The sequence below is a fragment of the Spermophilus citellus genome, assembly GCF_964194105.1.
Source record: "Spermophilus citellus genome assembly, chromosome: 2".
Classification (NCBI taxonomy): domain Eukaryota; kingdom Metazoa; phylum Chordata; class Mammalia; order Rodentia; family Sciuridae; genus Spermophilus; species Spermophilus citellus.
This window is the reverse complement of record NC_138183.1, coordinates 257,304,566-257,318,598: the sequence shown is the minus strand read 5'-3', so window position 1 is coordinate 257,318,598 and position 14,033 is coordinate 257,304,566. Positions and strand designations below refer to the sequence as shown.

General features: G+C 46.0%; 1 protein-coding gene across 1 annotated transcript; it reads left to right on the top strand.

Moving 5' to 3' along the window:
- Nucleotides 1-4,817: 4,817 nt before the first annotated feature.
- LOC308637321 (uncharacterized protein) lies at nt 4,818-5,699 on the top strand. Its single transcript, XM_081273633.1, has one exon. The coding sequence runs from the start codon at nt 5,041-5,043 to the stop codon at nt 5,374-5,376; it is 336 nt and encodes a 111-aa protein (XP_081129759.1). The 5' UTR covers nt 4,818-5,040; the 3' UTR covers nt 5,377-5,699.
- The last annotated feature ends 8,334 nt before the right edge of the window (nt 5,700-14,033 follow it).

Below are 14,033 nucleotides of genomic sequence, written 5' to 3'. Positions count from 1 at the left end.
CTTCCGGCAGGTCAGGCTACCAGCTGGGGTCTGGAGATACCATCTCCCCTGGCAGTTTCTGATGCGCTGGAGAGGATTGTTTGAGATTGAGAACAAACCATGGGCAGCTGTCCCTGCAGTCCTTATTCACTCAGAATCCCTTGGAGGTAGAGCATTTACGTGGGAACGCTAAAGAAGTGGACCCAGGGGAGACCGGCCCAGGCCTAGGGGTGGTGGGGGCCAGGCAGACCAGAGCGATAGGCGCTGGAGGCTGAGGGAAGGGTTCTGTAGACTGTACTGAACCGCATCTTTCCTTTCCAAGAAGCGATTTACTCCCAGCCCTGCCTGGCTACAGTGGACACAGCCTGTGTGGACACAGCAAACGACCTGCTGTCTGCAGGAGAAATGCCCAAGATAATGTCAAAAAGAGGAACCTGAGCTACCCTGAAGGAGAGGCTTTTGTGACCCTTTCCACAGAATAGATCCTGGTACTCAGGAGGCTAAGGATAATTCCCTCTAACCAAAAAATCTGTAAGAACAGGTTCCAATTAGAACTGGTCAGCATGGGCCAAAGTGACCTAGAGTTGTCCTGGCCACAGGGCCTTGAAAGTCTGATGTCATCCTGCTGTCAGTCAAAAGTTAAGAGGTTGACCTGGACAGGACTCTTTGGAAACTTCTGGACCCCCAATAAAACTGGAGCAGAGACGAGGCACACTGTCCCTCTCCTCTGTGAGAGGACCCACGCTCCCTCGAGAGTGTTCCTTTTCCACCTTCATAGCCCTTTAACAATTCGTGCTTGTTACTCGCAGGACATGTTCAAAATCTTCTGAACTGGTTGCAAGAATGGGGGTGTTCACGCTACCTCAGTTTCCAAGAAGGTCCCAGCCCTGTAATGAAGGGCACAGGTTTGCAGGTGAGTGGAAGAGCTGAGAGAACCCAAGTGGCCACCCTGTGTTCTGCATAGCTCCCCAGAGGGTATCTCATCCCTCCAATTGTGGCCTCTCAGCCCTCCCCAGGATTCTGCCAGAGAAGACCACCCTTGGACCTTCCAGCCTATTACTCATCTAGGGGTGCTGAGCTCATTGTCTCAGTTCAGCAAAGAATTGAAGAACAGGATACAGAGATAGCAAACAAGCAGCTGGTTTATTGCAAAAGTCACAGAGACAAACTTCTCCAAAGAGAAGAGGCCCCAGAGCCAGGAATGTGGTGGGGAAGTCTTGGCTTATTCTTTTTATGGTCTCTGGAATTTCCTCCTTTCCTGACCTCCTCCCCTGTCCATGGTCTCCTCACTATTATTGATGGGTGCCCTCTCTGACAATGCATCTGCTTTAGTTTTTCTATTTGATCCCCGACTTAGGGGCATGAGTACAGAAGTATCTGTCTGATTGGGTCCCCTGCTTATGTCCACGAGCATTTTTGTCAAGCAGGAAGTTGACCTCATCAGAAAACTCTCTCCATGCTCATTTGCTCTGGCCCTGCCCCCGACCTCCCTACTTGCGATCTTGCCCTGGCTGCTAAGGCCCTTCTTTATCGCCCTCATGCCTGGGCCCATCTTCTCTGCACTCCACACAGGACTACAGTGTAGCGTGAAGAGTGAGGTTGTGTTCTTTATCTCATGAATTTGAAGAATAAAATCCATGGACACGTGGGGCTGGGGCTGGGGCTCAGCGGTAGTGCACTTGCCTGGCATGTGTGAGGCACTGGGTTCAATTCTCAGCACCACATATAAATATATAAATAAAATAAAGGTCTATCAATAATTTAAAAAAATTTAAATCCATGGACACAAGGGTAAGAGCAAAGTCACAGGCTTTACTAGAGTAATAGAAAGAAAGCAGTGCTCCCAAAGAGGATGGGGTCCCCAGAGAAGGATACTAAAGAGAGGCTACTGTCTAGGGGTTTATATAGATCTATAAGTTTAAAGAAGTCAGCCCCATGCCCAATCCTGGGTAAGGCATTCAGTGAAACAATGTATTCATACAGCTTTAGTCCAAATATTGATATGAAAATATCAATCAGTCATTTCCCCTTCTTTGGAGAGGCATGGACCCATCCACCCCACCCCCAGTCACATAGGTCCTGATTTTAAAAGTTTCTTATCAACTATCTTCAGTGCTGTGTGTGTTCTACTGCCCAGGAAGATACCCAGGGGCCCACCTCCCTATTCTCCCAGCCTCATCTCTTCCTCCTGACATCATTACCCCCCACATCTGTAGCAGTAACCCTAATTGCTGTGAGGGAATTTGGGTAATGACCACTCTAACTTTTTTAGGCTGAAAGCGGGTGTTGAAAAGGGAAGAACAGTCAGGGTCTTCGTACACAGTCCTTTCTAATGGGCCCCCTGGTAAGTGAGGTGGTACTTCCATGGTAGATAGCATCTCCATGACCATCTAGAGTTAACAGAATCTTCAGGAGACTCGTGCATCAGGACAATACAGAGGTCCATGGTGAGAGTTGGCAGGTGACTGGACATGGTCTATTTAGGATGAGGATCATGCCAGTACAACAATAAGCAAGACAGCAAAGCATTATTTTTTTGCAAACAAATAGCACAAAAACAATCAGTGTCGGGACTGGGGTTGTGGCTCAGAGGCAGAGCACTCGCCTACCATGCATGAGCACTGGGTTTGAGCCTCAGCACCACATAAAAATAAAAAATAAAGATATTGCTATAATTAAAAATTAAAAAACTAATCAGTGTTAGTCTAAAGACCATGAGCATAGTAACTTGTTAAAAAGTGTGGCCTGACACAGTGTTTATACTAGTGAGCGTAGGCCAGTTAAGGCTTTAGAAACATCAACGAAGCTGTTAAAGACATATGCACAACTCTAAATTTTTGTAGTGGCACAGGTTCCCCTTGAGCTATGGAATGTCATCTGATTTTTGTAAACTAGCTTTCTCATTGGCCTTACCTCTGTGTTAGCAGAAGGGTCCCTTTACTTATGTCACTTAGGACTCTCTTGGTAAAGTTAGCTAGAGCTTTCATGCGCCACATTACATCTTTTAGAGCAATCCAGGGGACAAATATCAGAGCTAAATAATTACACCAGTGAAAATCATATTGTGCTCACCTATTTGGGAGTTAGGAAAACACTGTAGGTCTCAAACTGACTCAGAGCAAGCCTAGCACACTGGAAGCATCTTTTTTGGTAGTTTTCAGACACTCCTGTATAAGAGTCCCCCCCTTTTTTTAAGCCTCCAGTTTAACTTACTTTTGGGGGGAATGACACAAGTGTACATGTCAGGTTACATTGAAAGAACCATGTTCTTATTTTTTTTTTTAATGCTCATGTATGGCTGTGCTGTGCTTATAATTCTCCTGCCAGGTATTTAAGACCAAGTTGGTCAAAAGTTGACCCTGTTCTCATCTACTGTTAGGAATCAGCAGAGATTTATCAGGGATCGCTCTTGGGAACCTTTGAGAAGACTCTTGGCTCCTTTAGCTTTCCTCGACCAGTCATGCCATCTGCTGACCACATAGGGCTTCCTTCAGAAGTATCAGGGATATTTCCTCCTTCAATACTCCTCTTCTTTGCAAAATATGCACTGTCTGGCTTCCTGTTCTCTAGGGTCTCCACACTCCCCCTGATGAAGAGGTCCAGTGCCTCCTCAGGTTCAGGGCCCTCAGAAAAGTTCCATCATCTCCTGAGCTCCAGCTGACCTTAATGGGCAGGGGCCAAAATATTGGCTGCTTTTCCTTGGCCCTTTTACTTCCTTGACTTTGATCTCCAAGTTTTGGAGAGGCCATTTCATCATTTTGAAGTAGGAGTAGTGGGTTTTAATTTCAATATCTGTAATTTCATAGTCACCCTCTTTAATTAATTAGGGACAGTATTAGTACTAAAAGTCAGCATTACATTCTATCTGTTCTGATGCCGATGGTTTATTGTCTTAAATCAACTCAGGTTGGTCCATTAGAAGAAGTAATTTTCTAAAATACTAACAGGCAACAATTATAAATTAGTATGAGGATTTAGTTCGTGTAATAGCTTCGAACCAAGAGACCTGTTGTTGATAATAGCACTTAGGTATATTGATATCTATTTCACGTCTACAAAGACCAATTTATGAATGCATCACATATAAAATCCTTTTCATATTTTCTTTTGCAACTCTTTTATAATCTTAAAGACCTTTTATAATCTACTCAAACCTTTCCTTGGTTTGCATTATATCCCTTATTTACTTTGAAATCACAGTAATCTTTATAACAAAAAAAAATCTGTCTTTTGAACACAATCTTAAATAAGCTTAATTCTGGCCTGTTTTGGAGCCATACTAACATGGAGTAAGGTGAGAGGCAGAGCCTTAACTCAGGTGAGATATCAGAAATGGACATTATCTGATATATACATGCATCTCATTTATATAACAATAAAACATTTATGTAGTTAAAGAAAACAGATATAAGCCAGGTTTTTAAATGTCAGTGTGGCCCTTTCATGTCAGATACAAAGTATAAAAGAGCCTTCATTCATTACCATGCCTGATTAAACATACATAGCTTCCATTTTACAAGCTTTTACATAACACTTAGACAAAGCTGAGACAAACATACTTTGTTTTTTATTTGTTGCGCGCTACCACTTGAGCCACATCCCCAGCCCTTGTTTTTTATTTGTATTCATGTCTTTAGTCACATAAGTCTAGAATGACAGCTGTATTGTAATATCCTAAAATAACAGTTGTTTATTTAACCAGAGCTACAAAACAATCATTTTAAAAATTTAAAATAGGTATGAACCCTAGTTCATAAAACCTAATAGACACAAGAAGTTATCTTGATAAACAAGATCAGATCAATGTTTTTAAAAATCTTGTCCTTTTCCCTCAGTTTAATAAATGTAGACTTGATTTCAGTTTCAAATCTCCCCAAGCTACCTAAATTGAAAAAGCTGAGCTCTATGGAGGTCTGGATATGTGAGCAGAAAGACTTCCCAATCTCACACATCTAAATTCAAGTGGAAATAAACTGAAAGACATCAGCACCTTGGAACCTTTGAAAAAGTTGGATTGTCTGAAGAGCCTGGATCTGTTTAACTGTGAAGTCACTGATCTGAATGGTCACCGAGAGTGTGTTCGGACTCCTGCCCCAGCTGACCGACCTGGACGGCTATGATGCAGAAGACGGGGAAGCCGTGGAGATGGATGTGGAGGTGGATGGTGTGGATGAAGAAGAGGAGGAGGAAGAAGGAGAAGATGAAGAAGATGAGGAAGATGAGAATGGTGAGGAGGAAGAGTTTGAGGAAGACGATGAGGAAGATGAGGTCAGCAGGGAGGAAGAAGAATTTGGGCTTGATGGAGAAGTAGATGAAGATGAGGAAGACGAGGATGAGGATGAAGAAGGGGAAGAAAGTGAGAAAGTTGAAAAGAGGAAAAGAGAAACAGATGATTAAGAAGAAGATGATTAAGACCCAGAAAAACCGCAAAACAGTCTTGGTTGGACTGCTCATGGGTTTGATAGCTGTTTAAAAAAGAAAAAAAAAAAAGGTAGCTGTGATACAAACCCCAGGACGCCCACCCACCAAAGGGCCAAAGAAGAGTTCCTGTGACATTCTGCCTTCCTCCTTTTAGTCCCTCTTGTAATCCACCGCCAGCTTGGGGAGTTTGCCCCAACAAAATTGTGAGCATTGTTAGGTTTTTTGTGTAAGACTCTTGCTGTAGCATGGATAGCTGTGATGGGTGAGTCAACTGTCCGCAGCTACCAGTCACACCGAGATTGTAACAGCGTTTTTACTTTCTGTACAACCAAAAAGCTTTGTAAATAAAATCTTAACATTTTTTAAAAAAAAAAATCTTGTCCTTTTTAAGCACAGAGAGAGAATTAGACTTTGTTTTATATTGGTACATTAAAAGGTGACCTTAGAAAACTCCTTAACTTCAACTGTCTGTACTGAGGACATGCAACTTAATCACATGAAAAATTTTTGAGATATACCTTTTACAAACCTTTTGTAATTTACTTAGACACTCTGTGATTTCTTTGCAGAAAAGTAGCTTTGTCCTGTCTCACTTTTTTATTTTGAACTATAGGATAAAATAATTACTTTACCGTACCAGATATCTTTCAGAAACATTTTTCCTTATAAAGAAAATATATTTTCTTATCTACAACTTTTTACATTTTAAAAAAACATTTATTTGTAGATGAACATACAGTATCTTTATTTATTTTTATGTGGTGCTGAGGATCAAACCCAGTGCCTCACACATGAGAGGCAAGCACTTTACCACTGAGCTACAGCCCCAGCCCCTACATTTTTAAAAAATATTTAGTTTTTAGTTGTAGTTAGACACAATACCTTTACTTATATATTTATTTTTATGTAGTGCTGAGGATCAAACCCAGGGCCTCACAAGTGCTAGGGGAGCACTTTACCGCTGAGCCACAACCCCAGCCCCACCAGCCCCTACATTTTTAATCCTAGCTGTTGACCTTTTAAGTTTACAATTTGAAACATTCCTGAAAATTTATGAATGTATATAAAATGACTTTTTGTCAATGAAATAAAATACTTTGTTTTCTCTCTAGTTTTTTTAATCAAAACTAGATTGGTTTTGTTATTGTTATGTTATTCCTGGCATGTAGAACAACACATGTAAGTAGAATTATAACCCTTGATCATCTATTTTTGGTAAAGACCCAGAAACAAAGCCATCTTAAATTGACTTTTCATTTACCAACAATTTATAAAAACACATTTAATAAACCCCAAAATATGTTGTCTTATAGAACTTAAGAAGCCAAAAGTACTTGAGTTTATATTTTAGCAGTTGATAAGTTTGAGTATTTTAACTTTGTGAATTGATGTTTCTTTTAACAAACATGTTAAATGCATAAATAAATACTTGGGAGGTAAATCTGACCAAAATGTTCAAGACTTGCACAGTGAAAATTATAAAATGTTGCTGAGAGAAATTAAAGAATACACAAAAAGTGGAAAGACACGCTTTTTTAAAAAAGTTAATCTCCCCTAATTGATATATGGATACACATAATCCTACTGAAACCCCAGCAAGCTCCTCCTCACAAGGAATCGAATTAATATGGAAATGCAACAGACATAGAAAAATCCAGAGGCACAGTGGTGCATTCTGTAGTCTCTGTGCTGTGGGGACGTGAGCCCAGGAGCTCAAGGGCAGCCTGGTAACAGAGAGGGAGGGAGGTTGGATCCAGAACAGTTGTGAAAAAAGAAGGTCAAAATTGGAAGTTTCAGTACCTGATGACAAGACATACCATAGAGGCCTGGTGATCAGGCCACTGTGGTACTGCCGCCACCAGGGCAGACTGAACACAGATCAATGGAACAGAACGCACAGTCAGACCAGAGTCACACTCAGTGGCTGATTAGTTTTTAAACATACTGATTTGTGGTCAAAAGGGAATAACATCAATTTTGACCCCCTTCAAGTGGGCATTTCTGTAGTTTTAAATGAATGCACTTTGCAAAGCTGGAACCCCCTCCCATAAGCACCAGCCCCAGCCTACTGGCTGCATCAGCCACTTTACTCCCTGTTTCTACGTCTGTGACTCCTCTGGGGACACCCAGAAGGGTTAAGCTACACTCACCTGTTCCTTTGTAATCCTACCCCTTGCCTCATTTGACTGGCTTGTCTCACTGAGCACAGTGTCCTCAAGGTCACCCATGTCAGAATTTCCTTCCTGAATGGCTGAGTAACACTCCACTGTGCAGATGGGCTGCGTCTGTCTGTCCAGCCATCTGTCCAGCCACTTGGCCTGCTTCTGTCTCTTGGCTGTGGTAAGTAATTCCATGTTAATTCATTCTGGACAAAAGTGCCTTTCTCCTGCAGAGAAAGGATGGTCTTTTCAGCAAAAGGTGCTGGAACACCTGGGTATCACGTGCAGAACAGTAGCCTTGGCCAACACAGTGTGTCAATGGACAAGTTAAGGATTACCGGTGGACATAAGTGTGAAATGTATAAACACACACCTTCCTGAAAGAAATGAGAACATCTTGTTAACTTGGAGCTGAGTGAGAATTTCTTAGATACAACAGCCCATTTTTTTTTTTTTTTTTTTTTTTTTGGTACCAGGGATTGAACCCAGGGGCCTTAACCATTGAGCCACAATCCCAGCCCCCTCATCCTCAGCCCTTTCAATATTTTACTTAGAGATGGAGTCTCCATGAGTTATTTAAGGCCTTCCTGAGTTGCTGAGGCTGGCTTTGAACTTGCAATCGTCCTGCCTCAGCCTCCCAAGCTGCTGGGATGACAGGCGTGGGTCACCACGCCCAGCTCCCAATGTGATTTTTATGAGATTGTACTTAATTGAATTTAATAACTTTTACTCCTGAAGACGCAGTTAAGAAAATGATAAGCAATAGACTAAGAGAATATTTGCAAATCACACATCAGTTGAAGGAACATTGTGCAGAACAGATCTGAATATCTTCAAACTTAATAAGTGTGGGAGCCACTCCAAATGCACACACCTTTAAGTCCTGATGCACCACGGGGATCTGGAAGACCACTGTAGTCTGGCGCTGGAAGTGCTGTGACTTGCGACTTGGGCTCTCCTTGTCTGGGATAACAAGGCGAGGCCCTAGGAGTAGGTGGCACCCAGAGGGGTTGAGCTACACTCATGTTCCTTTGTAATCCTACCCCTTGCCTCATTTGAATGGCTTCTCCTCAATAAAAGGGTTCAACTCATGCTCCTCTCTCTTTTCCATGGACCCCTAAGGTCAGAGGAGCTGTTACAGGACCCAAAGAAAAAGGTGTTTCTCTGTCTCTGTGTGATTATTTCATGCCAGCCCAGTTCACCTGGAGTGACCCCAAGTGTTTAGTCATGGAATGTGACAAATAAGAAAAGCAACAACCCAACTGGAATGCTCCGAAGGGTTGGAAGGACACTTGGCCACCAAGATAGGAAATGCATTAAAACCACAGTGAGAGGGGCTGGGGTTGTGTCTCAGTGGTAGAGTGCTCACCTACCACTGCATGAGGCACTGGGTTCAATCCTCAGCACCACATAAAAATAAAATAAAGATATTGTGTCCACCTTAAAAAATAATAATAAATATTAAATATTAAAAAAACAAACAAACAAACAAAAAAACTACAGTGAGCTGCCACCACAACTAGACCCATCTTCCAACAGTGCAGTGGGAAACTCTTGAGCCATCCCCAAACCTGGGTCCCTGCCGGGGCTGTCTCCTGGGGATGTGGCAGGTTTCCTGTGAATTGGTGGTCTCCAAAGCCACAAGAAGCAGCCCCCAGGGTAGACGCAGGTGGAAGCCAATGTCAGGGCTGCTTAGAGCCCATGATCCCAAGGAAGGGGTGAGCCAGGCAGGTGCATGGTGCAGAAGCAGCCTGTCCTCCAGCAAGGCAGGACTGCAGGTGCAGGCACAGGCCCTGCCTCAGGACAGCAGACACCCACAGCCTCTCCATCCTGGGGCCAAAGGTCCGGGATCAGATCTGCAGGGCCTGGCTCACTGAGAGATCTGCGGGGGACCTTCCTGCCTTGCCAGTTCTAGGGGCCCCAGGCGTCCTTGTCTTGTGGTCACACCGCTCTAGTCTCACCCAAGTCTTCTCACAGCCTTCTCCTCTGCCACTGGACTCAGGACCGCCCAGGGCCACCCTCTTCTCGTCTCCCACGCCCACAAGTGTACCCGCAGGCATGAAGCACACATGTTTGCATTGGAAGCAGCACTTTCTGGGAACACTGCTGAGTCTGCTGAAGGTAGCCACTAGTCCCCTTTGTCACCTGAGACTTCACTGCGGTCACCTGCTGGTACTGATTTCAGTGTCACTCCAACTGTCCTGGCTCCCTCTCTCTCACACACCCTAATTCTGGGCTCCCTTAGCTGGGACACAGGAGAGGGGTACTGGGCAGAGTAGCCCTGGCCAGATAGCTGCAGGAGCTTTGGGATCAAGAGAGGAAGGGAAGGAAAGACACAGAGGGTCCACCGCCGTCTCCTCCTCAGACTCCGTGTGTGGCCCCCAGTGCACCTGCCAGCTCTTCTCTCCCCTGTGTGGCCCAGAGCAAGCCCAGCCTGGGTGCTCCGGGCTCTGGGTCCCTTCTGTCCCTCCTCCAGGCCCCTGGAGCTCCACTCTTGTAATCCACACACCACCTGCCCATGTAGTGTGCACGTTGGTGGCTCCAGCATACTCACAATATATTTTTGCACACTTTCATGACCCCAAAGAAGCCCTGCACCCCCAGCTGCCACTTGCCACCCAACCGCCTCTCTGCTCAACTGCCCCCTATCTCTGGGGATGGGCCTGTTCTGGACATTTCACGTCAGTGGAATCAGACTCCTCTATGTCTGCTCATCTCGGCAGTGTCCTGGAGGGTCCCCGTGTTGGAGCAGGTGTCAGAATGTCCTTCCTGCTGAGGGCCTAGTGACATCCCATGGTGTGGGTGGACTCCAGTGTTTATCAGCTGACCCACCAGGATGCTTGGATGGCTTCCACGTCTTGGCTACTGTGGACACTACTGATGTGAACATCTAGACCCTGTTTTTTTTTTTTTTTTAACATAAATGTGGAGTTTTTTTTTTTTTTTTTCTTTTAGAGAGAGAGAAGTTTTAACATTTATTTTTTAGTTCTCGGTGGACACAACATCTTTGTTGGTATGTGGTGCTGAGGATCGAACCCGGGCCACACGCCTGCCAGGCGAGCGCACTACCGCTTGAGCCACCTCCCCAGCCCCTAGGCCCTGTTTTCAATCACGTCTCACTCCTCCTCAGGGGCAAACAACCCTCCATCACAGGGGTGTGACACATTCTCCCATAGCTGCTGGACACTTAGGTCATTGTCACATTGGGATGTTGTGAATAAGACTGCTATGAACATTTGTGGACAAGCTTTTATGTGGACATGGGTTCTCATTGCTCTCGGGCACGTCCTAGGAGAGAACTGCTCAGGCACATGGCAGCTCTGTACCCAGCATTCGAACAACTGCTGACTGGTCCGCAGCAGCTGTGCCACTTCCTAGGCCCAGGGGGAGGGCTCCCCACGTCCTCCCCAACACTTGCTGGCTTCCATTTTCAATAAATAAATAAATGAATAACTTACTATTATGAACTGGGCTTGGTGGCTCAGGCCTATAATCCCAGTATCCCAGGAGGCTAAGGCAGAAGGATTGCAAATTCAAAGCTGGCCTCAGCAACTTAGTGAGACCCTATTGCAAATTAAAACATTAAATGGGCTCAGGCTGTATCTCAGTGGTTAAGCACCCCTAGGTCAATTCCTAGTACAAAAAAAAAAGTTACTATTATGGCCATCCTAGTGGGCTTAAGGGGACACCTAATGGGGTTTGGATTTACATTTTTTGATGGGTGACGTCAGACTTCCTTTCAGGGGCTTACTGGGTATTCACTTATCTTCTTTGGAGAAATACCTGTTCATATCCTTTGCCTTGTTGTTTTTGTTTTTGGACTGGGGATTGAACCCCAGGGGCATTAACTACTGAGCCACATCTCCAGCCCGTTTTATGTTTTATTTTGAGACAGGGTCTCCTTAAGTTGCTTAGGGCCTCCCTAAATTGCTGAGGCTGTCTTTGAACTCACAATCCTCCTGCCTTAGCCTTTGGAGTCGCTGGGATCACAATCATGTGGCACTGTGTCCAGCTATCCCTTGCCATTTTTAACTGGGTTGTTTGTCTTATCATGGTTGAGTTCTATCAGTTCTTTCTATAACCTCCCTTTATTTTTTATTTTTATTTATTTATTTTATTTGGGCAGTCCTAAGGATTGAACCCAGGGTGCTCCAACACTGAGCCACATCCCAGCCCTGTTTCTTATGTTATTTTGAGACAGGGTCTTGCTAAGTTGCCAAGGCTGGCCTTGGACTTGCCTTCCTCCCACCCCAGCCTCCCAAGTCCCTGGGATCACAGGTGTAGTCTTGACACCTGGTGAAATGTTTTAATATAGATGAAGTCTAATTTACCTGTTTTTCCTTTTTTTTTTTTTTTTTTTTTTGCTTTGCTTGGGGGTGTCATATCCAAGAAACTCAAGGTCACAAAGTTTACTCCTGTATTTTCTTCCAAGTGTTTTGTAGCTGAGGTCCTCTGTTGAGGTTTCTGATCCACGCTGATCTGACCGCTGTCCATGGTGTGAGGTTCTGGTCCCTTCCTAGGAACTACTGAACTGATGAACATGCCCTGATGCTCTTCTCCTGGAAAGTTCCTGTTCTTCTATGAAGACCCAGCCCTGGCCTGCCACCACGTTACTGCTGTTACACATCCCTGGGACGTGTCTTCCCACAGCACCAAGGGTGGCTGCCGTGGAGGCTGGCAGGATCAGGTACCATTAGATGAGTGTGGGCTGAACGTGGGCCCCACAAGGGTGCCCCAAGCCTACAGCCAACATTGATGATGCTCACCTGCTGGGCTCTGAGTGGGGACTGTCCAACCCCCTGGGCTCTTCAGGAGGGCCAACAGCTGTATGCCACAGGTGAGAAACTGAGGCTGGGGGGCAGCAACTCACCCATGCTCTTGTGGGCAGTGAGTGGGGAGTGAATCTGCAGGAGAGATGGATTCTGCAGGATGAGGGTAAATCAGAGCTCTGCTCTTGCTTGGAGCCCCCAGTGGAGTGCTACAGGTGTGCCCACAGAGGTACCCAGACACCTAGTATGCAGCTGTTGGCTGGTGATAGTCACATCAGGGAGTCTGTGCACACAAGAACATCTGCTGGAACCCAGAATCCCTGTCACAGAGCTCAGGAGAGCACCAGCTCTTCCTTTCTGAGGTGCTAACTAATTCAGATGTTGGAGGCCCTGAGAACAACACCGTCTGAGAACAAATGTCCTGTGTAACAAAGCCTGGCATTGTGCTTCGATCAGTGTGCTTAGGTCTCCTCCAGGTGGAGCTGGCCCGTGTGTCCCTGCCCAGTTGTGAATGGCCAGTGCACCCTGTGAGGTCGGGCTAGGTGGCATGGACAGTCGTACCTGCCCAACCATGTCCTTCCCGGCATCCATCAGTCTTCCACCCGTGTTAAGGCTGTGCCCTCCTGCCTCAAGATCATGCCAATGCTGGCACCCTGGCCAGCCCCAGCCACTGCCTGCTGTCTGTTCCTCTGGCCTGGGCCCAGGGCTCCAAATCCAGGGGGCATGGAGCAACCTCCTTATTCCCTCATCACTTCTCCCTCTGATAGGGAAGGCTTGGAAACACACCCCGTAAATCAAAATCAGCCCAAATCAACCATGGCTCTGACCACGGTCAGCTTGCTGCTCCAGAAGCCACTGCAGATCACTCAGACGTGAAGATGGGGGGTGGCTGGCCCTGTGGGTGGGAGGTAACTCAGCAGGAAGGCACCAGCTGGGCACTGGATATTCTTGGATATCTCCTTCCACCTGGGTTCCTCAGACCCTGAAGGTCCTGGCCTAGTTCTCACACCCAGCCTTACCGTGGGCCAGACACGCAGCCCACAGAGTGGCCTTCTTCCCAATTTACCTGTTTCTGCAGCTTCTCTCTGGGCACGATATTCCCAGCTCTGTCCTCCACGGAAGTACCCAAGGTCCAGGACACCTTGCTGCACCCTGCTTCTTGCTCTGGCTTCCTTGGGACCCCTGCCTCAATTGTGGCATGGTTGAGAAGCTGATGTGCTTCTGTCTAGGAGTTCCCTCTGACATGCAAGGGCTGCTCCACACCAGCTGTCTCCTTACACTTTCTTGCCTTTCCCTTATTTTTAGTCTCTGGGCAGATATATATATATATTTAAAACAAAAACACTGTTCCCGATGGGGACTCTGCGTTCTCCGTGGTGAGAAGCGGGAAGCCAGCAAGTGCTAGGTCGTCCAGAGCACCCACGGTCCCATGGCTCCCGCTGCAGCAGCTCCTGCTGGCCAAGTCTCCAGGGCCTCTGAGCTGCTGCGAACACTGCATCACTAAAAAAGGAAGGAGGCTGGCTCGCAAGTGAGCAAATCCTAGCAAAAACAAAGGCGATGGGACTCAGAACTTCTATGCTTCCTGTTGCACGTGCGTGCGCGGCAGCCCGCTCGGGTGCTTGCGGGATGGCATCTCTTGCACGCCCTTGGGGACCTCTGGCTCAGTCTGCAGAGGCGGCGCTGGGCGATGCTGCATCAGCCTTGG